The sequence below is a fragment of the Podarcis bocagei genome (assembly GCF_964188305.1).
Source record: "Podarcis bocagei genome assembly, chromosome: 15".
Classification (NCBI taxonomy): Eukaryota; Metazoa; Chordata; class Lepidosauria; order Squamata; family Lacertidae; genus Podarcis; species Podarcis bocagei.
Window position 1 is genome coordinate 4,244,627 of NC_138141.1, and position 27,236 is coordinate 4,271,862.

General features: G+C 40.9%; 1 protein-coding gene across 8 annotated transcripts; it reads left to right on the forward strand.

Annotated features, from left to right (window-relative positions):
* Positions 1 to 337: 337 nt before the first annotated feature.
* CDCA2 (cell division cycle associated 2) lies at positions 338 to 20,451 on the forward strand. Of its 8 annotated transcripts, none has more exons than XM_081171640.1 (16): positions 338 to 652; positions 945 to 1,118; positions 3,701 to 4,168; positions 6,163 to 6,290; positions 7,697 to 7,811; positions 9,160 to 9,344; positions 10,620 to 10,704; positions 11,820 to 12,007; positions 12,186 to 12,261; positions 12,492 to 12,610; positions 13,229 to 13,292; positions 14,001 to 14,066; positions 14,543 to 14,655; positions 15,571 to 15,751; positions 17,162 to 17,988; positions 20,296 to 20,451. In XM_081171640.1, the coding sequence occupies exons 3-15, from the start codon at positions 3,778 to 3,780 to the stop codon at positions 17,959 to 17,961; spliced, it is 2,511 nt and encodes an 836-aa protein (XP_081027766.1). In that variant the 5' UTR covers positions 338 to 652; positions 945 to 1,118; positions 3,701 to 3,777; the 3' UTR covers positions 17,962 to 17,988; positions 20,296 to 20,451. The 8 variants fall into 8 exon arrangements, with proteins under 8 accessions (XP_081027766.1, XP_081027759.1, XP_081027760.1 ...); XM_081171633.1 differs by having other exon boundaries at positions 339 to 652; positions 14,001 to 14,071; positions 14,545 to 14,655; XM_081171634.1 differs by having other exon boundaries at positions 339 to 652; positions 945 to 1,071; positions 14,001 to 14,071; positions 14,545 to 14,655.
* The last annotated feature ends 6,785 nt before the right edge of the window (positions 20,452 to 27,236 follow it).

Genomic DNA, 27,236 nt, shown 5'->3' on the forward strand with positions numbered 1-27,236 from the left:
ATTCTGAATTTTTTCCCCCTCCCGTCTTCCCCTTCTTTCATCCAATGGGAACCAAAGCCGACGCGATGGGCGGATCTTCTCGTCTGGGCAAAGGCACCCGGCTGCTCTCCTCAGAACGAGCGGGGCGGAGTCTCAAGTAGGAACCTATCAAAGGCGGGAGAGGACGAGAGGGGCGGGGCACCACGCCCTGAGCAGGCGGCCTCAGGATTTTTAGCTTTTCATATACAGGAGATGCGAACGTGGCTCCCGATTGGCAAAGCTAGTACCACGTGGTGTGCAAACACGGCCGTGTTTAGTTTTCTACGATTAACTTTACTAAGCGTTTAAAGCTTCCGCCGCGCGGCAGGAGGGGGGGGGGCGGAAAATAGTTCCAGAGATGCGGCCGGTTTCTGGCCTGCGTGGGCTGAGGAGACCCTCAGGCAGCTCTTTAGGTCCTCTCGCCTGAGGCTGGAGCGCGGCTGCAACCCGAGACGGGAGAGAAAAGGGGCCGGAGAGTGTGTGGTGGCGGCGGAGGGATACGTGGTTCGCCCTGGTCGTCGGTTTGAATGGGGCGCGCGAGGCAAGAGCAGGTCGGTCGTTGGGGAGCCGCTGAGGCGCCACTGAGGCAGCTGGGCCTGCCTCGAACTGGCTCAGCAGTTGAGGGGAAGTGGAGGTAAAGGGGCCGGGAAGTGCAGGGGCCCCTTATTAACTCTCCAGTTAATTAATCCGGAGCAACGCGTCTCTGCTCTGGTGCTGCAAATGGAGCTCCTTGAGTACTTTTGAATTTTGGCGGGGGGTGTGAGGGGGGGGAGGAAGATCGAGATCTACTGGGGTGATCGAGATCTACTGGGGTGATCGGGATCCACTGGGTGATTGCAGTAGATGCGTCATTCCCAAATTGTTTCAGTGGCTGCAGCAGCTGAACGAGTCTCTCTACTCCCCACTTTCTGCCCCCTATTACATAGCTCCGAGCGAAGGGGGGAACCAGGAGTTGATTTCTGTGCAGGAGACCTGCGAGACTCCCCGCAAACAAAATTCCCTGGCTCCCGATTCTTTAATTCGAATCTGTGGTTGGTGGATCTCTGGGATCTGGTCAGAAACAAAATAGTCCTGAAGAATTGCTTCTTGGCGGATCCATGGTATGTATATGTAGTTCTAGTTATGATCCGTTTTCCCTTTCTTTCTGGGGGTACTCAGTGGTATGCAGTACCGGCGCCGTGTCTTCTAGAAGAAAAGCACTGGTTATGACTGGGGGGAGACAGGCAGTCCCCTTCTGATTCCTGGATCCAGGACGGATTCAGTTCCAGTTTCCTGGGGAGGTAATGGCCCTCTCATTAAGGCAACAAAGGAAGTTACTCTTTGCCAGATAGCAAATGGGCAGGCCTCCCCACCTCAACTCGCTGGTAGCTAGAAAGAGTAAAGGCCAGAATTGAGGGGTGTGGGAGGTAGAAGCTAGAAGCAAGGCTTTGATCTGGGCAGCTGGGACACAACACTGTGCCTGATTTCGGCTGGAATCCAAGGCTGCGGCTGTGAGAGAAGCAAGACCCTCTCAGGGTGTTAATGCTATCAGCCCCTCCATTGGAGGCTCAGGTTGTATATATATATACAGTACAGGCATCAAACATTTAGGCACATCCAACTGAGGCATGATTGCTGATGGGTGGGTCCGTTTGGACCTAGAAGGCGGCAGAACGGGGCAGGGGACACTGTTCTGTGCTCCACTTACATGCACACTGTTGGTGCACGTGGGTGCTAGAAACAGAACTCAAATGCAAAATTGTTGCCGCCTGTGTGCGTAAATAAACCATATATCCTAAAGACACCACAGTCTTCGCTGTCCCACATTCTGAGGAAATCAAATCCTGGGTAAGCGCCTGGAATCTTGCACTACTTGGAGATTAGGGTGGCATTCAACAATATACTGTTACAAAAGTTATGTGCCTCCGCCGCATGATGGCAAGAGCCCATGGGGTTCTAGGCATTCACCCAGAGTCTCTGGTCCTAGTTTCAGGCAGAGACTGTTGTAGCTTTAAGAAATATGGTTTATTCACCTATTTACATCTTTGGTCTGCATTTCAAGAGGGGCTGGTACCCCACAGCAGTGCAGCATCTCTGCATAGATATGGATCCCAGCCCTTCTTTCTCCTTCCCAGAACCCCTTGCTACCAAGCTCCCTTTTCCTGTCACCTCAAACACACAGTTACTCTGGCAACCTTCCCAACCCCTGTCTCTGTTCTTACTTTGGGGGGACAGGGGACAGTTCTCTTGCATTTTCAGTGGCCGTGTTTTGTTTCTTAATGGCCCTAGCTTGGCCAGGTTTTGGCTAGGCTAGCCCAGAAATTCCTCTTCAGTTTGCATTTCTCCCTTCACATCCCAAATCATCAAAATCCTACCATTTATTTCTAGGGTTTTGCGGGTCCCCCCCATCTATAACTATATTTTTCTGACTATATTTTTCCATTATCTTCAGTAGAATTTACTGGCAAGGAAACAAAATTCAAGGGTTGCAGTTATGTATTATAAGCCCTGCATAGGTTTATTATGAACTAAAGCATTCAGAAAACTCAGTGGGGCTTACTCTCAGTACTGCAGCTTTTAACAGATGCATTAGAAGCTGGTTTTCTTTCCACACTTCTTGGGGATGAAGGGTTAGCATGTAATTACTCTGAAGTAATTACCACAGTATTCAAATGGGGTTTGCACCCAGAAAAGTAAGCCTGCAGGTTGCATCTTCACTCTGAAGTAAACCTTATGGTTGTCAGTGGGATTTATTTCTGTGTAAGTAATATGCATGTGGAATTGTGATTGTGTGCTTTGAATGTGTGTTTTAGTTCTGAGCTCTATGCATTCAATGGGGGAGAAGTGTGCATATATTCACAGCTTTAATTTTTAAAGGCCACTATTCTTTTCACATTTGGTTGGGGGTAAGCCTTAAATTCTGGACTGGCTTTTGAAGAGGCATGCATGTATCTGTATCCTGAACCCCTACCCACCAGACAAAGAACTCCAGTTCTTGTTCTACCAAAGTCTTTAATGCTTACATCAGATTGCTATATATAAGGCAAACTACATTACAAGATTTAGCAGGTAAATACTAGGTAAGATACATGGCTAAGCATCCAACACATGGCACACTCACAGCTAGGCCTTCCTTTTGAAGAGAGGGGCAGGTGCTTGACAAGCAGTTAAGAGTCCTGGGATTGGGCAAGCAAACAGGTACTTGTTTGACTGGGTTGGGGCACTGAATGAGGCTGTTCTGCTAGAGCACGGGTGTCAAACACAAGGCCCGCGGGCCGAATCCAGCCCGCCAGACCTCGTCATGTGGCCCGTGTAGCCGCCGCCGGCCGCCAGCCTTCACCTTTTATTCTCGCTTTTTTTGACACAAGAAAGCCGCCTCTTCAGCGCATGCACGGCAGCCTACAAGCCAAAGAACATCTGCCCTCTAGCGGCGCCGGCCGTTCTACACAGGAAACCTCCACTTTACATAGTCCTACAGATAGAACCGGCCCTTTGAGGGTGACCAAACTGCTGATGCGGCCCCTGATGAATTTGAGTTTGACACCCCTGTGCTAGAGACATCTGTTGTTGTAGGGGGTTCCTCATCAAGGTCTGAATCTCATCCGCCACCCCAGTCTCTGAGCCCTCTCTCACATCAGACACTATTTTGAGTCCTCATTCCAGCATGGAATTGGCTAATATCTTGCTTTTGTCTCAAAAACAGGAGAGCTCCAGCTTTGCAATGGTATCTTGGTGCAGAAGTTGTGGTTTGGAGACAGAATCTGTGTTCCCAGCAAAGGAATGATTTGCATCACTTATAAATCAAAGGCCGTTAAGACATTTCCAATGGAAACTCGGAGTAATAGGAAGGTGCTTTCTGAATGTTCTAATGTACAAACCAACCTACATTTGGGGCTTGAAAACTGCATTGACAGTACAAAGAAGGCAGACAGTTGTTCATCAGATGCTCTAACAGTAGACATGTCTACCATGTACAGCAATGCAGGAAGCCATCTGGTAGAGGATCACCCCACCACCTTGGGGGATACAGACTATTTGACACCAAACAAGAATGGTTTTGATTCAACTTATGGAATATCAAGCAGCTATGCTTCACCTCCTGTAGACTTTTCTGCTCTTACAGCAGCTGATTTTGGAATCACACCAAAGTCATTTACGAAACAAAATAAAGGTAAGGATTGAGGAGAAATATTTTTATGCAATGTTCCTTGTGCATGTAGCATTCTGAATCATTTACACTACAATAAATATGTAAATGGTAGGCATGAATTGTTAGGACATCGGTCGTCTTCTGGTGGGTCAGGACCCAGTTTTTGCCATGATCTGCTCTAAGGTTGGTTGCAACAGCAGCACTGCTACCATTCAGTTATAAGGTAAGAGCTTTAAAAAAATTGATCCATAAATGCATGTCTAGGTTGAAGGATGGGTATTGGGTCTGAAAAGGTTCAGGTGACAGGCATTTGTCACAAAAATTCTTTGAAACTGTTCATGTATGCATGCATGCACACATGTGCCAGGAGTCTATAAACAAACTTGTTATCTCATGGTGGGCGTCCTTCTCTGCCATGATGAGCATGATTTAACTCATTATCTAACAAATAATTTGAGCCAATTGTGCTCAAAGATTCTCTTGCTGTTTTTCCACACTAAACCTTGGAGCAGGGTCAAGCCCCTTTCCCACTACCAGTTGCAGGTGATACCTACTCCTGTAATTGCACTGAAATTTTCTCCCACAACAGAGTTATGGAAGTACTCCAAACACAAGGTGATACCATAGGAAAGAGCCCTCCCCTTCAGAAAAAGAGCAGTATCAGTGATAATCGCAGGTTAATCTGAAGTGTGCATGCACACGAAAGCTTATACCTGAACAAACTTAGTTGGTCTATAAGGTGCTACTGAACAATTTATTTATTTTTTATTTCAACAGTGTCAGACCAACATGGCTACCTACCTGAATCTAGAATCACAGGTTTTGTTATGGCTGCCAAGGCCAGTAAAAATTTGCATTTTTTTCTGTAATGTGTTATTTCATCTACTGTTTTTTCAGTAGAGATATAAATAAAGAAATCTGGGTTTTTTGTTTTATTTTTTGAAAGATGATGTAAAGGCGTAAAATGTTTGCTTACTTGTAAATAAGGCAGTCTTCAACTTTTAAGAGGCTCTGGAAATGAAGGTACAGTACACTGGCATTGTTGCTTGGAGAGACTTGGAGCAGAGGTTCCCAAAGCAGTGGTTTGTGAGCTTTATACTGGTGACGTGTTTTTGAAGAGACAGTGGCTGTGCTGCTCCATTGTTATCAAAGCCTGGGCTTTGCACTATATGTTGTTTCTCTTCCATATAGCAAAGCAATCAGCATTTCTGTTGTCCTTTCGCTGTATTTTACCCAGATACAGAAGGCAGGTAGCCAGTGTTCTTGTCAGGATTGATGTCAGTTCTGAGGGCCTTTCCTGTGCTTTCTCTGGCTGTTTGTGCATGCATGCCAAGGGTCTGTCCAGGTGTGGAGCCAGTCAGACAAGTGAGGGCTTGACAGACCTTTGTTTCTATCACAAGTGCTGTCATTCCCCTCTTAATACTCGTCACGCTTCCTTTCCTTTCCTTCCCTTCCCTTCCCTCCATCCTTAATGTCCCCCACCCCAGAAGTAGAAGCCTCCTTTCCTCCTCAACAGCCTGGAAATTCTCAATGTGAGTGGTATTGTTGAGAGACAGCAGGTAAGTAGGGGTAAAACCAATAAAGTTTTCCAGGCTGTGAACCACAATGCTTGCAAGTAAGTACCGTATAAAATACAGACTACCTTTTGATCCAAGGTGCATGGGATCAAGCTTCCGAGACTGCAGCCTTATGCATGTTTACCACTGATTTTGGTGAGGCTTACCTCTGCATAGAATCAGGTGCATGGTGCTCCCTTGAATGACCACCCCTTGAAGCAATAGAAGCCATTCCTCTTCAACAGCCCTGACATGATATTGTTGAGAGACACCAAGTAAGATAGGGAATTAAAATTACTGCAACAGGCGGCGGGGTGGGGGGGCATGAATTTATCTGCCAAGACCCTCAGCAATTTTTATGTGATCTATGGAACAGAAAGATGTGGGAACCACTGACTTGACACTTGCACTTCCTTCTCTATTCATTGAATGTTCAATATAGATTACATTTTGTTTTAGGGGACTCAGAAAACCTGTTAAAAAAATTTAGACGGCGGTCTACGATTGGAGTGCGGGGTTCTCCAGAAAATAATTCTCTTATCCAATACATTGCTCACCAAAAGAGACTAAAGAAGCAAGATACTCTGGTAGGTGTGTTGTAATTTGTAATGTGGACATGGAGGCAGTTAATTGCAGATGTTTGCAAAGAATGTACATCCATTTCTAAAGTCTGCCTTACAGACTCATTGGTTGTGAAGTAGATGTTGCCTCTGGGACCAAACAAAGAGGGTGCTGGGTTTTATAGAGTTTTGATGGATGCCCATAGCAGGGGCCAAAAGCATAGCTTTGATAATCAGCTCAAACTTTTGCTCAGCACCCATCCTGCCCCTGCCTCCTTCCCAGGTCCAAGTTGAGCTTGGACTCCTCACTGTCACCTTGAGTCTTGGAGACACTAATGCAGTGTTTCCCAACCGGTGTTCCGCGGCACACTAGTGTGCCGTGAGACGTCGGCTGGTGTGCCGTGGGAGGGAGGCGGGCGGTGAGAGGCGGCGGCGAGGATCCACGTCGAGCCGGGGGCGGCTCCGCGGTGGTGGTGCCGAGCGGCGGGGCAGCGCGTGCAAAAGGGAGGAGCGCGAGACAGCGGAGGAGGAGGAGGCCGGCATGTCCGGGCAGCAGCAGCAACAACAGCAGCAGCAACTCCCGCCGCCGCCCCCTCCGCCCGCTATCGCCGCCACCACCACAACAGCCGCCGCCGCCTCAGCTGCCGCCGTCCCTCAGTCCCTCGCTCTGCTGCCTCCTCCCCCCCCCACCCCCAAAGCTTGGAGGTTCCCCGGCAAGGGGGAGGGGAAAAAATTAAAAACTTTCACTTTCGTGCGTCCCTCCCGGCGTGACGCTGCGCGCTGACGTCACGGGGCTGTAATGGTGGTGTGCCGCGAGATTTTTTTCATTAAACAGGTGTGCCGTTGCCCAAAAAAGGTTGGGAAACACTGCACTAATGCATAGGGAGGGTCAGTGTTCCTGTAGGGAAATCATGTTTATTATTTTTTAAGTATGTTACTGAATTGTTGTGGCCTATGGGTTTAAACAAAGAGATTTTAAAAATCTGAGAATAAAAAGTGACCATATCCAGGTCAGATATAACGAAGCACAACAAAATTAAATTATGATTTGCTATGCTAAATTAGTTTTATTTTTTGGAGGGGGGTGACAGAGGAAATTGGGTTAAATTGCATGGGTGGTTACAAATGAGAGACACAAGCCCTTCTTCAGGTGGAAGCCATAATTGAATAACCATTTCTTAAAATACATTCACTTTAAAAATTATAAAACAAGTACAGTGAAAACAATGTGCAAAGTACACTTCATGTGCAACATGATAAAAACATTTGGATTGTCAGAACTGGTAATCAATGTAGGAAATATAATTTAGGTGCAATTAAACTTGACATTTCCTTTATGATTGATATGGAAGGAAAGCAAGGCTGTTCTGTGAGACAGTCATTTGTTTTTATGGTGAAATAGTTTGGAATTTTTTTCTGGTATCTTTGAACAGGCTAGTCCTCTTCAATGTCGAAACACTTGGCTAAAGGACAAGATAGCTGCCTTCCAGTTTTCCTTTAAACCACTTGAGGAATCCAAGGAGAGTGCAATCCATATAGCTGGCAGCTGTAAGTAAGGAAAATCAAAGCTCAGCCTATATTATGTGTATTTGCTATTGAACGTAACAAACAAGTCCAAGAAAGCAACTTAAATTCCGTAATTCAAACCGAATACCATATTGGCCTGAATATAAGCCACACCTGCAAATAAGCCGCACCTTAAAAACTAAAAGGGGAAAAAGAAAAAAAGACAATACCTGAATATAAGCTGCTCCCTTAAAATTGGGTTACAGGCTGAAAATCACTGTGGTTGGTATACAGTGGTACCTCGGGTTACATACGCTTCACGTTACAGACTCCATTAACCCAGAAATAGTGCTTCAGGTTAAGAATTTTGCTTCAGGATGAGAACAGAAATCATGTTCCGGCAACGCTGCGGCAGCAGGAGGCCCCATTAGCTAAAGTGCTTCAGGTTAAGAACAGTTTTAGGTTAAGAATGGACCTCCAGAATGAATTAAGTACTTAACCCGAGGTACCACTGTACAGTGGTACCTCGCAAGACTAATGCCTCGCGAGACGAAAGAGTTTTCCGTTTTTTGAGTCGTTCCGCAAGATGAATTTCCCTATGGGCTTGCTTCGCAAGACGAAACGTCTTGCGAGTTTGTTTCCTTTTTCTTAAAGCCGCTAATAGCCGTGCTTTGCAAGACGAAAAAACCGCAAGACGAAGAGACTCGCGGAACGGATTAATTTTGCCTTGCGAGGCACCACTGTAATTGTAACTCCAAGCCAATTTAAGCCTTTGATCTTGCAAGCCTACAAAAGTTACTGTACAGTCATTAAAATCGCAAATTGCTCTTCAATTGCTACAATTTCACAGGCGCGCACACCCGTAAATGGCAAATGAACAGTCTCAAGCTCACAAATCAGCAAGAAAACATTGCTCCCCCTTTTTTTTTACCGTATGTGTTTCAGCAGCGATATCATAAAAGCCAATTTTTGTACGGTCACAAATTTAAGTCGCACTTTAGCTTTTCATTGTCGGAATTGGGGGAGGGGGGAATGAGGTTTATATTCAGGCTAATACGGTACTTTTTAGATAGTTTTCAGTAGGATGTATCTAGTGTCTTCATCAATATTTTATCTCATCTGCTAGAAATAACTGCTAGAAATCTTATAAACCACTTTGGGAGGTTACTGTACTTTTTCGTTTATAAGACTAGGTTTTTTATGTTAATGTTTAAAAATTGGGGTCGCCTTATACACAGATAGTGCTGAGTGTATTTTCTTAATTTTGAGTGCCAAAGAATAGGGGGCATCTTATACACGGGAGCGTGTTATACACGGAAAAATATGGTATATACCTAGAAAACGGTATACAAATGCTTTTAAAGAAATAATATAAATGAATTAAATGCAGCTTTGAAAACTGACACAAGTCTGCATGAGCAATCTAAAGTGGGCCTATCAGAATGTAAGGATTTTGAGGAAAATCGACACTGGAAATCCGTCGGTAGAGGAAGAACCCCAGCTGATATTCAAGGCGACAGTACTGTACCTTCATTACAGAAACATCTCATCATCAGCACTGCTGCTGTTTCTAAGGTATTCTTTCTCTTTCTCTCTCTGTTTGTGTGTGTGTTGAAACTGGTGACATTAAATTCCCTCTCTAGCTATGTCTCTCGTTCTAAATAAATAAAATTGAAAGCACTATCAAGAGCCTCGGGCTATTCACAATATTTCCCATAAAATACTAGGAAATAAGTATTTTCTTTGAACTTCTACTGACAAGAGAAGAAAATATTATGGAGTAGTGTCCAGATGTTTTTAGAAACATTTCTCTCTGAAGAGTACATAGAAACATTTATCTCTGAAGTTCTTTTTCAACTTGTATACTGATAGCTTCAATTCCAGTTATCTGAATTTGGAATTTCTGGTGGAGTGAAAGCCACAATATAAACCAGCCAGAAAAAGATCTTGTTTTCTTCCAAACCATTCTACGACAATTTTTCTCAGAGCAGAGAAGATGATAGCTGCTTTGTAAAAATTGCATTGTCTCTTACTTTCTCAAAGCCAAAGAGAGAGTTTTCTTTGTTTGCTGTGAAGAAGCTTCTGAGACCCTGTATTTTGGGGAACCTTCTCTGTCCCATGGGTTTTGCCGCGGTAGCAGCTGTAATCTGTTTCTCTCGTGTGGAATTTTGCCAGAGAGGATGAAAATTCTGCATTTTTCCTTTTGTGGACTCCACAAAAGCAGCAAGATCTGGCTCCTCTCCCCTACTGAAGCTGGATAAAAGGCACATTATTCTTCACAGGAGTGGAGGTAATGATGCCTTCTCCATGACTCCTCTTCCAGCTTTTGATGTGTTTTGCTGAAAACTAGCTCACGCTTGGACAAAACCAGTGGTTTGGTTGATGCCTCAGCAGTCTCCATGGTCTGTGTCCCACCTCCATTTCACCCCCATTTTCCTTCTAAGGCATTTTTTGGTATGATGATGATGATGATGATGATGATGATAATAATAAATAATATAAAAATAATGATTAATAATAATTATTTATTTATACCCCGCCCATCTGGCTGAATTTCCCCAGCCACTCTGGGCGCCTTGTATCCCAAGCTTTTGAATGTTGTCAGTATTTGGTCATCTACAGTGTTTCTCAGGTTACTCCCCTCCATCTGTGCCAGAATCTCTCCCACAAGTGGGAGGGGTGTTGCCATTGCCACAGATCAGAACGGGAAGCCTGATTTTGGTTTCTTAGAATTCCTAAACAATGCCAAGTATGAGGCATGGTAAACCAAGTTTACACAATGAGGCTTCTGTAAACTAAGTGATGTGTCCTTTAAAAATTGACATTTTAAATATCCCCTTCCGTTCCTAGGTTATTCCAGTCTTGCAGGCAGATACTAGGGAATCTGGATGCATCCCTTTGGAAGCAACTCCAGATAAGTCAAAGGCTGTGTGTGGTGAGTACTAACATCCATGTTATTAAGGCTTTATTAAAACAAAAAAGTGTAAGTGTTTTCTTTCTGAATGTAATGTTTGAAAATAGAACTAAAATCGTAACTTTGATATAGATTGTACAAGACAATAGCAATAGTGCAGTGGAAGTTTTAATAGCTTACTTTAAGCTGCCCTGATTAATCATAATCATAATCATAAAAAGAAGGGTGGAATGTAATTCTTAAATTGTAATCTAAAACTGTTATTTCTGATCAAATATGCAAGTAAGTGTATTAAGCGATGTTCTGAAAGATAGTAGCGTACCTTACCAGGAAATGATGCTTAACAACTATGCTTATCAAATAGATGGTTTTATAAAAAATTTGGGAAGTTCTTGAAATATGGAACATAAAGCCACTGGGGGGTGTTTTTACATATGATTCCCATCTGTTTTGTGATAGTCTGATACAGTGTTGGTAGTTGAAAACTAAAATTAGTCCAGCTAAAATCATAAGTCACTAAGTATTGTTTTCACATTAAAAAAAAGGTTGTTCTTGATAAAGTAAAAATCAGTTATCTTTCCTTGCTCCCTTGTGCATGGAAAGAAAGTCTCATTTAGTTCAGTGACACTTAAATGTATAGGATTGCAGGCTTAATTCTTTATAAAATAGGGAAGTACACAAGAAAATTGTAGGCCATTGTAGCACATAACAAATGCTCACAATATTTTAGCAATACTGTACATAGTAGGCCTTGAAAAATCATTGGCTTAATGCTGCCACACACCCCTTGGAAAGTCTTTCTGGCAAGCATAGAATTGGATCTATATCGTCCCCCTGAACCAAAATCAAACTTGTCAATTTCACTGCTGTGAAGAAAGATCCTTTGGTGTGGGTTGGGTAGCCTTTCATGAAAATACTACTTCAGTGTTGCTGCTGACTCAAATGTGATATTACTAGATTTGTAAGAAACATGCTCTTTCCCCCCGCCCAATGTTCTACTAGTATAGCCTAGAGAGAATTTTTCACATGGCCACATACACATGTACACAGTAGAATTATTGAATATATTTTAGCAATACAAATAGTTTGTAGCTTACTCATCTCCTCCCCACTTTTTTTTTAAACTACCTGTGCAGAATTAAGCAGCAATCCTACATCTAATCAAAGCTGTAAGAAAGTTAGATTTGCAGAAAAATGGAGCTTGGAAATATTTGATGGAAACAAGCCACCCATTACCCCCATACGAAAAGAACAATTACCTTCTAATTCTCTTCATTCTGCTTTGAAGAAAACACCAGTAACTACGTTCACAGAAGACATGAAGGTTGGTTATATGACCATCATTTGTGTAGTATAAGCTTTGTGTGTGTAGCAAAATCATTATAATTGGGAAAACCTAAACATATTTGAAAGTCAACATTTGTTTAGATTTCATAAACAGAACAGACCACCTACGAAAACCCATTCAGCAGCTGAAGATTGATAACACTACTCTTTTATAGGGACATCTTGATAAAAGGACGGAGGAAGGAAGTGAAGTGCTCCCAGATTGCAAAAACTTTGAAACACTGCAAATAGGTTTGAAATGCTTTCTCTCTTCCCACCCCTCTACCATGAACTCAAACTTATTCCTAAGTCCTTAGACATGAATTGAACTTGGTTGCATGAAACTATTTAGGAATCTGTCAACACAGCTTGAACGTTCATCTTGTACAAGTAATATTACAGAAAGAAGTACCGGACCAATAGCTGAAATGAAGGTATGCAGCAATGATCTAGAATCTGACGTATTTGACACTTTTCTGTAGATCGTCCGTTACGTAGACGAAGAGAAGCCATGTTCAGTGCATCAGGTTCAAGAGAAAAAAGTTCTATTATAAGCCCTGACAAGCAGCCCTCGTCCCAGCCAAACTTTGATTATGTTGATGTAAGTTGGCTTCACACTGTTATGAGTTCTTCAGTTTATGTGCTTGGATTTTCCCTAATCATAAATTTACTCAGTTAATGTTCACTGGAAATTCTTATATCCTCTTTGAGAACCTCCTGATTTCACATTGGGGTGATTGCAGAAGGTAGGGCATTGGACAATATGCCAAGCCATGTTTTATGAAGGTTTTCTATGTTTTGTATGATTGACAAACCAGGGCTTGCAGTCAGCTGGCATATCAGAATCTGAAAGCATGTTTCATCTGTTGTCAGAATTGAGGAAACAGCTACAGCAATTGCTGCACTTCAAAAGCCCTTGCATTTTACAGCTGAGTAGACTTGGTTCAAAAGTGAACAAGCAACTCTAGACCATGACTTACCTGATCATTTGAATGCTCAAACCATAATTTGAATTCTACACTACCATTAGTGCAAGCCACTGTTTGACATGCAGTCTGAATGAGACTGTCTTAGAATTTTGTTTTGTGCCATTTTTATATATTTGAAGCAGGAATGTTCAGATATCCATCTGGATTAACCCTTCTCTTGCCATATTTAGCACTGTACACATTTGCATTTTATTGTAAAGTATGTTTGTAATTTTACTTTTGTACTACAGGAGCTTCTTCAACAATCACCTGATGTATCCACTTCTGAATATGCTGTAAACTCTGATCTGGAAGGTGAAGTTCTGTTCCTGTATTCTTACAGTTGAATTATTCACCATCATGAGTTAATTCATGTATTACACATTACCACTGAAATTTAAGAGTTGCCACTCTGTGGTTTTGTGTTACAGCAGAATGTTAAATATGATGCCGTGTTGCTGGCTCACAGAGAGGAGCAATACTGTTGTGTGAAGGAATTATGTAATTTGATAGGTTCCTGAGGTTTCCATTTACAGATATTACTGATGGGGTGTGGGACACAACTAGGGTGAAGCATTTTCCACACCATGACAGTCTTGACAATAAATGGTAAACTAAAAAACAATGTGAGGCTTCCAGATTATTGGGAATATCTAACTAAATCATACTCAGAATGGATCCACTGAAATTAATTGATTTCATTTTATCTGCTCTTGAGTCTGATAAACACTGGAGATCACCAGTTAGTTCTGACCCACCAATATTAAATGCAACACTTCCTGAGTGTATATTACTGTGTTGATATAGACTTGGGATATTTTCAGTAGAAAATAAATGCCTAAGCACACAGTCCTTCTGTATAATAAATGCATGAGCACTGGAAGGATTCTAACGGAAAAGGTTTGAATTACTGCTTAAAACTTTTGGAAGGAGCCCATTGCTGCATATGCAGCAAGCTATCAGTGTGGCTGAGCTATAGTGTCAAGCCTGCAGATGTAATTTGAGTCTTTTTCTCATTTTTAGAAACAAAAAATAGTTCTCCGGCATTCCAGGCAACTTCCACTAGAACCACCAGGTCATCTGCTAAAAGGAAGGTGGGTTTATTCCTTTATGAGAGTTACTCTTTCTTAAGAACTAACATTGCAGTAAGTGAATATATTGCTTTTTTAGTATGTGCTTGATGATTTCATAATTTGTTGTATATCATACATCACTCAGGTATATTTTAATGTTGAACAGTTTAGAAATGTATACATAGAGAAATATGTGTAAGGCACTTCGTTTAGATTTGATATACTCACACCTGTGAATTTACAGAGAAATGTTTTTCAGTCCTCCATCAGCTATTTTGTACATGTTAGTTACTTTTAGAATTTGTAATAAATTATTATCTCTTGCATAATTTAAAAAAACTGGCAGAGAAAATTATCTTTTAAGAAAATGAAAATTTTCTTTTAAGTTTTGTAGCCGCATAATACTTCTTTGCATTTTTTAAATACACATTGCCCTATGTAATTTTTGTAGTATAGCAGCCTCTTGACTTTTTAAAATTGGTGTTTCCTTCCAGTCTATCAACAAAGCAGAAGAAATGGCTCTTAACCCTACAAAAAAACCCCTCCCAAAATCCACCAAATTCCAAAAGGCAGAAGCGGCAACAAAATCGGCTGAAAAGAGAACAGTAAGTTACACAGGTTTAAAACTAACTGCTCCTGTATGCTTTAAAAATAGGCTACAGATTGTTTGTTTTTAAAAACAGACTTTTAAGCCACTTACTGTAATTGTGTCCTATAAGCAGCATTCCTTGCATTGGTGGAATCCTAGCCCAGCTGTGAAGGCGTGAGCCCAGTGTTTCTCAGTATTCTCCTACACACACAAAGAAAACAAGAAAATGTTTTAGCCACTGTGCACTTAGTCACCACTGTCCCCTCTTCTCTCCTGTACCCTTTCTGAATGGAAGGGAGGGAAGCTGGTATCCAATCAGGATTAATGTTGGAAAGGGAGTTTGCTCAGCTTGCATGTGGCCCAGCAAAAAAATTAGAAGCCTAGCTTCTAGCAGAATTTTCAAATGTTATTGTTCACTTTCCAAGGGTAGTTATTTTATTTTCAGTGTCATGGTTATTAATTATTTTCATGGGTTCTATGTTGTTGACCCTTGTTCAGTGTAGTTCTCACTAGTACGCTAAAAGGTAAAGGACCTCTGACACTTAAGTCCAGTCGCAGACGACTCTGGGGTTGCGGAGCTCTTCTCGCTTTACAGGCCGAGGGAGTTGGCATTGGTCCTCAGACAGTTTTTCCCGGTCATGTGGCCAGCATGACTAAGCCGATTCTGGCGCAACGGAATACCAAAACCAGCGCAGCCCACGGAAACGCTGTTTACCTTCCCACCACTTTCAAACTGCTAGGTTGGCAGGAGCTGGGACAGAGCAATGGGAGCTCACCCCGTCTCGGGGATTCAAACTGCCAACCTTCTGATCGTTAAGCCCAGGAGACTCATGGGTTTAGACCACAGCACACCCACGTCCCTTAAAGTTAAAGGTGAATGATTCTCTGTCAGGAGAAGGAGTGTTCCATTGTGTCTTCTAAATATCACCAGGCTGTCAGAAGCAAGGTTTTTGGAAAGAGGAGAAGAAGGAAAAAGAAGGAAAAAGCATTGTATGGGGAGCGACAAACTGTTTCAAAGAAACCTCTCTTGAGCCCAATTCCGGAGATGACAGAAGATTTCTCTTTTATGTCATCTTATCAAAGCACACCAAAGTCAGAAGTTTCTATCTTCGGTATGTAAAACTGTTGTTTGCTTTTCTGTTTTCTGTAATTAGTAGCTGATTTATAGTTCATTTTAATTAGTTTTGCATGCTGTCAGCAGGGTTTTTTGTTTCCATCAGCAGGTTCTGAAACGGCTCAGTCTGCTGAAGGTGTCACTTAAAATCTTCTTAATGGTTAGGCCAAAAATTACTAGCAGACCTTGACATTTGAATCTAAAGTCTCGTTTAGCATTTAATAGCCTGGTCCTTTTCTGTGGCATCAAAGCAGCTAAGTAAGAGGTAGGGTAAGCAGAGAAATTGGTCAAAGAGAATATTTCAGGAGAGAAGTTGGAAGTCTTTTGGAAGACCAAAAATAAATCCTACACAAATTGGCCACTGTTTACTTTCAGGTCATTTCATATCAAGTGATCCAACTTTTTTATCTCATGTCATCCAATTTTCTTAATATTTTGTACACTTGTTGAATGATCAGAACTAATTTAAATCTAAAATTTTATTTTTTATCGCATCCTGTTTGTGAGTTAATGAGGGTTTGAAATGTCAAAAAATTGACAACTTTGGCCTTACCAAACTACACAAAACCTTAAAGCTCAGCCCAGAATTGAGATACATCAAAACTAAAAACACCAATCTCTTCAGAACTTCATGGGCTTTAATATGATATGGATTGGATTGGGATGATATGTAACATGATGGACTTACTTTAAATTTTAAATGTAAGTTACAAAATTGAAATTTTAAAAAAGTGAATTAAAAATATGTTTAGAAAGTTCAAAAATTGTGTTGATTATTTAATATTTCTAAGAGCTACCTGCAAAATTTCATCTTGGGATTTCAATGGGATCACATTATTTATATTGTATAGACATGTCTGCCTTACTGGGTTCTATTTAGGATAATCCTATTTAGGATTTTCTTGGAGCAAAATATAACAGAATAAACAAGACTTCAGACTATAATATCATTTGCTGCAGGCATTTCTTTGAAAAGTTATTCAGTTAAAAGGTACCTGAAAAGCTAGTCAGGCTTTTCTTTTAAAAATGTGTTCTAAAGCAGAGTGATAACTTGCTGTTGCATGATAGAAATAACGCATTGAAAAAATTCTTGTTAGTACTTCATTTCATGAACATTAGAACAAAATGCATTATCACTGGCTTCAAAATAGTAAGATCTGTGAAAAGCGCTTTACTGTTCAGACATCATGCAGAGCTACTGTTTGTGCTGTCCATAGTTTAAAACTGCATGGTTTTGTGCAATCACCTCCAGAGGCAGTGCAAAACTATGCCTGTGATTTCTCATGCCAAACGATCCCTTAACCGTACTTTATGTATTCTTAGCCGTTTGGTATTATGTCTTTGCCTTACACCTGACGATTAAAACAGAAACAAGTTTCTTCTCTAATTGAAACTTTATTTATCTTAGATGATTCCAGCTCTAGTGTCCTGAATGCAGAAAATCAACCTAACATACAAGATAGTAGTAGTAAGGACAACAGCTGTCTACCTTCCAGCCTCAATCTTGTGACAGAAGATGCTTCACCTATTAATATATCTGGCTCATCCTCGCAGCTTCTTGACACGGCTACAAATGATACGAAAGATACTCTTCCTTGGAACCCACTTGAAAAGAGCTCTCCTGAGAAACCAAAGAGCTGCTATTCTCCAAGTGTTGAGGATTTTGAGTCTAAAACACCTGGAAACAATCCCAGTGTTCCTAGAGATAATGTGAACAAACTGCCTCCTTGGACAGTAAATGACTCTGAACTCCTAGATAATTTACAGTGTTCTATAGAGGAATCTTTCAGGAGTGTAACCAGAAGTAATAAAAAAAGGGTGAGACGTAGCATGAGACTGCTTAAAGATGCGGAAAATGATGGGCTTGCCTGGATTCAGATGCCTGATGATAATGTCCTAGGCCAAGCTATCCTGGGTTCTGCTGGCAAAGCCCAGAAACGAAAGTCCACCTCCCGTTGTCCAGAAGTGGAGCCACTTCATCCAAAGCAAGGGATTAGGGACCAAATGCTCTTGCCAATGAAGGAAGGGCAGAAGAAAACCCCTGTTGCAATGGGCCCTTCTGAATCCAGGAGGAAGAGCATCAGTGTGCCGAGTCTTGAAGAAAACCAAAATGCCACCTTGTACAACCAGAGAAACAGAAGAAGAAGCCTTGGCTACAAAAGTGATCGCTGCTACCAAAAGGATCTCATAAATCAGAAAATTATTTGAGAGTCAAACTAAAGTGCCTTTAGAAAGGTGAACATTTATGATTTCACTTCAGTGAATATAAGCTAAAACAGTGTTTATATGTGCTGGTTGATTTACATCAGTGGTTCCCAAACTTTTTGCCCATGGACCACTTGAAAACTGCTGATGGTCTTCGTGGACCACTTACCAATTTTTCTGCCAGTTGTAGCAATTCTAATGCACTATGCTAGATGCTATAATATATTTAATTGTATTTTCTTGCTTTTATTTTTTATAGTGCATTACAATTAGCTTTCCATATAGTTCAAATTATAATGTGATAAATTACTATAAATGAACCTAATATAAATACAATTTAAAAACTATGATAGAGAACTTTGAGGGAGGTGGGTTGATGTAAAATCAAAAATAGGGAAATTCAAATGATGGAGGTTCTTTTCAGAAGTAATTGGAAATATAAAGAGATGGTTTATGACAGCATAAAGCTTGTAAACCCCACCCACTGTTGGCTTTTGGAATCCCTAAATTTCAGACTGCACACTGGAGCACAGCCAGAAAGCTGACCTCCTTGGCTAGTGATGGTAGATGATGATGGAAGCGTTGAAACCAACATAGTTTCATTTATGACATTTACAGTGCAATCATATTCATGTTTACTCCTGCTGTGTTTAATTGAGGTTACTGCCAAGCATTAGTGGACTGAGTTGTAGGCTAAGAAGGCATTGGGAGGGCTAGTGAACTTAAGCTTCATTGTATTTACAATCCAAATCTGTATTACGGTCATCGAACATCATAAAAGGGTGGGATACAGTCATTTAAAATCTGAAAAGCGTTTTGGAAAGGTAAAAGGTATTAAAATAGAAGGTGAATATAAAAGTCTATAAATTTAGAAGCAGCTAAAAGAAACTATAAAAAGGGATAGGAGCATTGGGTGGGTGTGGAAGAGCATAAAAGGTTGATATATAAAAGATTTTAGTTGCCACTGCCTATTTCCACGTGGATTGAAAGTCATCGTTCATAGTTAGTGGGGCAAGGCCACAGGAAAACAAAGATAGTTTAAGCCAATAATTGAGTATGGTCACCCACACCCTAGCCTCCACTTTTGTGAAGCCTGTCTCTAGTCTCAGAGTAGCATTAGAAACTCATTTTGGGACTTGAAGGACTGACCTTAGAGATTTGGATTGCACAAGTTCTAGTGGTGCAGAATTGGAAAAGGGACCCAACTGGGCACCATGGAGAAGTTGTGCTATTGGCTTGGCTTCAAAGAATTTAAGTGCTGCTGGTATATAATGACCACCTCTTGTTTTTTAAAAAAATTAAGAATTTCTGATGAACTCTGAGCAATTTCAGCAGCATAGTCCCCAAAATGGAAGACTACCCCCCAGGTATGTGAAGCAGGAGACCTGCTCACTCTTGTGGCCATCTATGCTCCAGGAGCGGCTCCTAGGCCTTTTGGCAAATGGCTGCAGTAGCTACTGGAAGGAGGCATACAATGTGCCATCCAACTGTCTTAGGGGCTCCGCTCCAGATTTGTGTAGAGTTTAACTCCTGTCTTTTCCCAAAGATTTCCCCCTCTACAGCACCACTTTAACTGATGGACCCATTATTTGTCTGATAAAAGGAAATTGGGTGATAACAAATTGATCATGTTTAACCTGTCCTCTAACCACATTCCTATGTTTTGTTAAATACTCAGAGAACACTATATCCCAAGCCTTTTTCATTTATTCCATTTTGGATGGATCCTTCCTAAGGCACACTCGCACAATAGATATAAAAGAGTCCCATGCTCACCAAGTGGGAAAGCTTTCCATTGCCACCTAAATAAAACCTTAAGTGTGGCCTCTTGAATTCAAACAGATACTGACTTCACAGGGAGTTTCTTCCAAACCTTGCTCCATTCATAATCTGATCTCTCCCGACGTAATTACAGTGCTCTCCAAGCTGTATTTGTGCTGTCAGCGAATAGCTCTGCAAATACCTTCACTTTTACCAGGAGTGCTGATGTCCAGTCCTTCATAAGGACCCTCTGCTTGTCAGTTTCATCATTGTCTAGGAGTGCGTTAGTCAGTTTTGTGTCTTTTGCCTTACTGGTTTTTGTGACAACATCTGACAGCTCACGAGAGAATAGTTCCTTGTAACCCCTGCTAGCCAAGGATAACAAGAAAGCTGAAAAGACTCAGCATCCTATATAGTTGAATCCCATTGCCCTTTCTAATGGCTTGACTCCTTGGTTTTTCCAAATTTTCATTCCGTATATTTTATTCTTCTGTAGCATTTTTAAACTTTCAAATGGGCATCTTGTTTCTTTCTAGAAACAAAGTAATGATAATGTATCACATTTTCTCTTTTCAGAGACCGTATCCTGTGTGTATCAGAAGAGGGCAGTATGGCATAACTTACAAATGAGCATATTTTATAAGATCGCCTTTTGTTTTGTGTACTATATAGCTCGATCTTTAAGACACGTCAGAAACATTTTAAAAAATAAAATGCTATGGGCCTGATCCATTTTAAATTAGTATTCACTTTAGTTCTTTTAAAATTAATGGAAATTAGTTGTAACTAATTTGCTACATTGTCTAATCCAACCAGCTTGAAGTCTGTTCAAGCCCCTTTGATTTCCATGGGAGAAATATAAGTACATGGTTTAATTCACTCTGTCACTATTTCATGTAGTTTCCATGGAACAATGTCACAGTTCTTGTTCTTCCCATGTGGTCTTGTACAGATGCTTCTCATTTTCCATACATAAACCTGACAAAGTTATTTCTGTGTGGAGGATTGTATTTTGCTATAGATTGGAATTTGTTGTAAAATAGAATGTAATGCTTCAAAATATTAAGAATTCTTTATTGTGCTGTTGTGTGTGTTTTTACCTATGCATAGGAGTGTCTCTTCTTGTATTGTACATTATTATTACAATTAAGAATATAAACCTATATAAGCTTAATTTTTTGACTTTAAAAGGCTTAGTAGAAATTGATTCCTGTTCGCAAACATGAAGTAGAAAAATGTCCACCTGAAATGATTTTATTATGTTTGAAGTGTGCAACAAATTTTTGTAGAAGTAAAGTTTTCATTTTCATAATGTGTCATTAAAATACATTGGAACCTCAATCTTGTTCTTACCCCATGGCTGTTGTAGTGCAACATGTAGTGGGTATCCTGTAAAAGGTAAGGATAGATGCTTCTTGTCTGTGAATATAAATGCAAGAGTCTGGGAGTAATTTGATTATCCATGACAATTCCTTTCCACTCCTTCCCGATTCTCAACCCCCAATCTTCTGTACCATCCAGGTGTACATTTTTTCTCCCACTGATTAATGTAGGGGTATTGCAATTCTGTCATAAGATGCCAAATACATTTCAGAGAAGGATGAGTAAAATGTGTTGTCTGTTCCTGAACCAACTTCAGCCTCATGGGAACTTCTGGTTTCTCCAGATCCATGGAAGAAGAGTGACTTTGAATGCCCCTTTGCATGTGATACGATCAGGAGTATGAGGCATAGCAGATCTGTCTCAAGCTGTGGCCCAAGAAACTTTACCTCGGGTTCTAGAGGCTCAGAAATGTCATAGCAGTGCAGACATAATTATTTCTTAAAGCCTTTAGAGATTTCTTATATCCGGGGGACTTCCGGTCGGCGCCAGTGTTTAATGGCGGTCCTTGCCTCGAGCTCCGAGGAAGGACTGCTCCGCAAGTTCGGGTCTGACCCGCTACGGCGAGCGGGGGACCCCTAAAATTGCAGGCGCTGAAGCCTGCAAGCAAGGAGACTCGGCGGGCACCTTTTGCGTCCCCCGGTACTGTGAAAGAGCCTTTTTAAAGGCTACGGAGCGGCACCGGGTGTGAGCGCGGTGCTGAGAGTCGTCACCCAGCCTGCGGAGTGAAGCCGCGTCGCCATCGAACAGAGAGCGCCGATTCCTTCCTGAAAATTTGAAATTGGACTACAAACCCGTGAGTAAGACTGATACAAGGAACGGGACATTTAAAAGTGGAAATTACAATTTGGCGGAAAACGGGAAAGGCATAAAGTAAGGAAGTCTGCCTCCCCGGACTGCATGTAAATAAAGCAACGAAACGATAAAGCTGCATCTAAATGAAGCCTAACCTTTAAGTTGTTTAAAACCGGACATTGGATTAAATCTCCCCCCCCCCCTAGTAAGCAGGAGAAGGAGGGGGGGAAATTTGGGAACTCTTAAACCTGCTTGAAAGAACGGAGGAGAGAAAACTTCCACTGTCAAAACCCTGAGTCGGGCTGCTGGAGTAAACACCAGGCAGCTGAACTGTCAATTTGAATTGGATACAAAGTTAAGATCTTGACTGGGACAAAGTTACAAGACTTTAATGGAGTTATTTTGTGAACATTTAAGTTGAAACTGTAAAAAGTGCTTTAACTGTGGACTTTGGACATTGCTGTTTGGATTCTTTGTTTGCTATTTTATGAGCTTTGGACTTTTTAAAGTGGATACAATTAAATGCTCCCCCTAGAGGACTTTAAAAAACTTGTTACTGAGAGAGGGAAAGAGTGGAACTTTCCACTTCCAAGCCTTTCCTGTGAGAATTGACCTTGAGGACATGAGTAGCCAACCAGATGAGATAACAACTAGATCCAAAACAAAACAAACTCAGCAAACTCAAAAGAAAAGGGGCTCGATACAAGGCACAACACCAGCTGGACAGGAAAAAGTACCAACTGCATCTATGGAGTCAATGACACAGGCATTGCTCAAAATAAATCAGTCCTTGGAAGCATTGACAAAGCAGTCGGCGGAGAATACAAAAAAACTGAATGATCTGACAACAAGATTAGACTTGAACACGGCAAGTGTAGCCTCCAACACAGATTCTATAAACAAACTTATTCAAGAAAACTCTGAAACAAGAAAGATTGCTCAAAGTGCGAAAGATACAGCAGAAGAAACTAAGAGGGAGCTTGCACCAATCACAAAAAAGGTGAATGAACATGACGCAACTTTATCTTTGTGGGAACTCCAGCGAAAGGAGAAGAACCTCAAATTAAGATCAGTTCCAGAGGAGGAGAAAGACAATCTTGTAGAATTCCTCACAGAAAACATTTTTGAATTTTGGCAGGATGAACTCCAGGAGGAGGAATTCGAAATAACAACGGCCTTCCGGCTGGGCAGAAGGCAAGGCAAGAAGCCTAGGGACTGCTTGATTACATTGAGATCTAAAGAAGAGAGAGATAAAATACTAAATTTACACTATCAAAGGTCTCTTGTAATCCAGAATTCCCAAGTCCAGATCTTCAAAGACATCCCTAAATATATATTGGAGGTGAGGGCCTTTTATAAAGATCTCGTCTACCTTCTGAAGAAGAACAGTATACCTTTCAGGTGGGAGTTCCCACAAGGGCTGTCCTTTAACTATACAGGAAGGAAAATTAAAATAAAAACTGTTCAAGATAAAGAATTGTTTTTGGAAAGAAACTTGGAGGACCTACAGAAAGGAACAGTAGATACAACAGAAGAGAAAGAACCGACTGACATAGCAAATCTCTCATTTGGACTTTTGCCACCATCGGAGGAGGAACAAAAACTTGGAGCAGTTGGAGGAGTAGGTACTTAGTATCAAAATGTCTCTGCAACTTCTTAGCTGGAATTGTAATGGACTGAACCTCCCCAGGAAGAGACGCCAAGTCTTCCATATTTTGAAAAGAGAGCACCTGGACTTAATTTGTCTGCAAGAAACGCATGTGATTAGGACACATAGGAAACTACTTATAAATAAGAGGCTTGGACAAGAATTTATTTCATCAGACAAAGTCAAAAAAAGAGGCGTGGTGATATACGCAAAGGAAAGATTGGCCCCTAAAATGATCTTTAAAGATGAACAAGGAAGATACCTGGCAATAGAAATACAAGTCCAAGGAGAAAAAATTATGATACTGGGAATATATGCACCAAATGAGGGGAAGGCGGAATTTTTCAGGAAGTTGCATGAGACTTTAATGGACTATCTGGACTGTAAAATTATAATGATGGGAGACATGAATGGTGTTGTCTCCACCAACATGGATAAGGCACAGAGACAGACAATCTCCAACGATGGAAGACTTCCAAAGACTTTTTTTGAAATGACTGAAACACTGGACTTGATCGACATCTGGAGAACAAAGAACCCCCTGGAGAGGGAGGGAACCTTTTTCTCTGAAGCTAAAATGACCTGGACAAGGATTGATCAAATTTGGGTAACTAGTTGCATGGCACCAAAGATAAAAAAAGCAGAAATTTGCCCAAAGACTTGCTCTGACCACAATGCAGTGAAGATAGAGATGAAACTAACAACAACTGGAACCTTCAGATGGAGGATGAATGACGCCCTATTTAGAGATGAAGAGATTTATAAGAAGGCCCAAAAAGCAGTGAAAGATTACTTCGAGATAAACTTGAGAACTGATGTGGAAAAAAGAATAATATGGGACGCTAGTAAGGCCGTGATGCGAGGTTTCCTAATACAACAAAACTCCATAAAGAGGAAAAAACAAAATGAGAGAAAAGAAAAACTATTGGAAAAGATAAAAGAAGCTGAAAAGAAATTGAGGTCTAAACCAAAGTCTCATGAGATTTTGAGAGAAATAAAATATTATCAGACACAGTATATGGAACTGATGAATCAAGAGATAGAATGGAAGATAAAGCAAATGAGACAAAGAACATTTGAATCAGCAGACAAATGCGGGAAACTTCTGTCATGGCAATTGAAAAAGAGACAGAAACTGAATACTGTGACAAGTTTGGAAATGGAAGGAAAAATTATCCACAAACCAAATGAGATAAACAACTGTTTTCAAAGCTTTTTCAGGAAACTATATGCACAAGGGCCGGTTAACGAGCAAGAAATAGAAGAATTTATTAAAAAGTATGGACTACCAAAGATTTCAGACCAAAGTAAAAGGATGCTGAATGAGAAAATAACAGGACAAGAAATAGAGGACGCCATTCAGAACATGAAATTGGGAAAATCTCCAGGCCCGGATGGTCTGACTGCTAGATACTATAAGTCACTGAAGGAATGGATAGTACAACCATTAAAGGAAGTTTGTAATGAAATTTTGGAAGGGAAAAAGGCACCCGAATCGTGGAAAGAAGCTTTTATTTCACTTATACCGAAAACAGAGACTGAAAAGAATCAGGTTAAGAACTACCGCCCTATATCATTACTCAATGTGGATTACAAAATCTTTGCAGATATCTTAGCAAAAAGACTGAAGAGAGTTTTGGTGCAGGAGATTCACAAGGACCAAACAGGCTTTCTCCCAGGGAGACACATGTCAGACAATGTAAGGAACATTATAGACATTTTAGAGTTGCTGGAAGTAAAGATTAATAGAAAAGCAGTTATAATTTTTGTGGATGCGGAGAAAGCCTTTGACAATATCTGTTGGACCTTTATGAAGAAGAATCTCCAAGGGATGGGGGTAGGCCAAGGATTTGAAAACGGTATAGGTGCCATATATTCTAAGCAAAAAGCAAAGTTGATTGTTAACAATGTGGTAACAGAAGAGATTCCTATAGAAAAAGGTACACGACAGGGATGCCCAATATCACCCTTACTTTTTATAACAGTCCTGGAGGTCTTGCTGAACATGATTAGAGGGGATCAATTGGTTAAAGGTGTTGAGCTTGGAACAAAAGACTATAAATTAAGGGCATTTGCAGATGACCTGGTATTGACTTTGCAACAGCCAGAGACTAGTACTAAAAGAGTGTTAGAATTAATTGAGAAATTTGGTCAAGTAGCAGGATTTAAATTGAACATGCAAAAAACCAAAGTGTTGGAGAAAAATTTAACAACGGCAGAGAAAGAGAAGTTTCAGAGTGAAACAGGTTTAACAATAACAAAAAAGGTGAAATACCTGGGTGTGAACTTGACTTCTAAAAATATAAATTTATTCAAAGACAATTATGAAAAATGTTGGACAGAGGTGAAAAAAGATCTAGAAATATGGTCAAGGTTGAGACTTTCCTTGTTAGGCCGAATTGCTGTCATCAAGATGAATGTATTGCCTAGAATGCTGTTTTTATTCCAAACACTCCAGATCTTGGATAAGATGGATTGCTTCAAGAGGTGGCAAAAAGATATATCAAAATTTGTCTGGCAGGGCAAAAAGCCCAGAATAAAGTTTAAGATTTTAACTGATGCAAAAGACAGAGGGGGTTTTGCCCTGCCGGACTTGAGACTCTATTATGAATCGGCAGCTTTTTGCTGGCTGAAACAATGGTTACTTCTTGAGAATACAGATGTCTTGGATCTGGAAGGGTATGATAATAGATATGGTTGGCATGCATATTTATGGTATGACAAGGTAAAATCGCATAAAGGCTTTAAAAACCATATTGTGAGGAAAGCACTGTATAATATTTGGATAAGATACAAGGATTTGCTGGAAAGTAAAACCCCTAGGTGGTTATCACCAATGGAGGCTAAGGAGACAAAAAAACTAAATATGGAATCCAAATGGCCAAAGTATTCTGAGATTTTAGAACAAGATGGTGAAAGAGTTAAATTGCAGAGTTTTGATAAATTAAAGTCTAAGGTACGAGACTGGCTGCATTACCATCAGATAAACGAGGTATTTAAACAAGACAGGAAAATAGGTTTCCAGATGGAGAGGTCGAAATTGGAAACAGAATTGTTAGAACCCAATACTAAGAATTTGTCGAGAATGTACAACTTGCTGCTGAGGTGGAATACACAAGATGAAATAGTAAAATCAGCCATGATTAAATGGGCGCAAGATATAGGACATGATATAATGTTTGATGACTGGGAACAGTTGTGGAATACAGGTATTAAGTTTACAGCATGTAATGCATTAAGAGAGAATATAATGAAAATGATTTATAGGTGGTACATGACCCCAGTCAAACTTGCAAAAATTTATCATCTGCCCAGTAACAAATGTTGGAAATGTAATGAGACTGAAGGTACCTTCTATCACCTTTGGTGGACCTGCCCGAGGGTAAAGGCCTACTGGGAAATGATCTATAATGAAATTAAAAAAGTCCTTAAGTGGACATTTTTGAAAAAGCCAGAGGCATTTCTCCTGGGCATGGTGGGCCAATTGGTGCCAAGGAAGGATAAAACATTTTTTATGTATGCTACCACAGCGGCTAGAATTCTTCTGGCAAAGTATTGGAAGACGCAGCAGCTACCCACTCTGGAAGAATGGCAAGCGAAGGTGATCGAGTACATGGGAATGGCAGAGATGACCAGCAGAATCCGCGACCAGGGGAGAGAGACGGTGGAAGAAGACTGGAAGAAATTCAAAAAA

Excerpts from the sequence above, each read along its gene's own strand:
- CDCA2 (XM_081171633.1), top strand. The coding sequence starts at position 3,778 with ATGATTTGCATCACTTATAAATCAAAGGCCGTTAAGACATTTCCAATG. Across the intron at positions 9,345-10,619 it reads GCACTGCTGCTGTTTCTAAG|GTTATTCCAGTCTTGCAGGC; the intron begins GTATTCTTTCTC and ends TTCCGTTCCTAG. Across the intron at positions 14,072-14,544 it reads GGTCATCTGCTAAAAGGAAG|TCTATCAACAAAGCAGAAGA; the intron begins GTGGGTTTATTC and ends GTTTCCTTCCAG.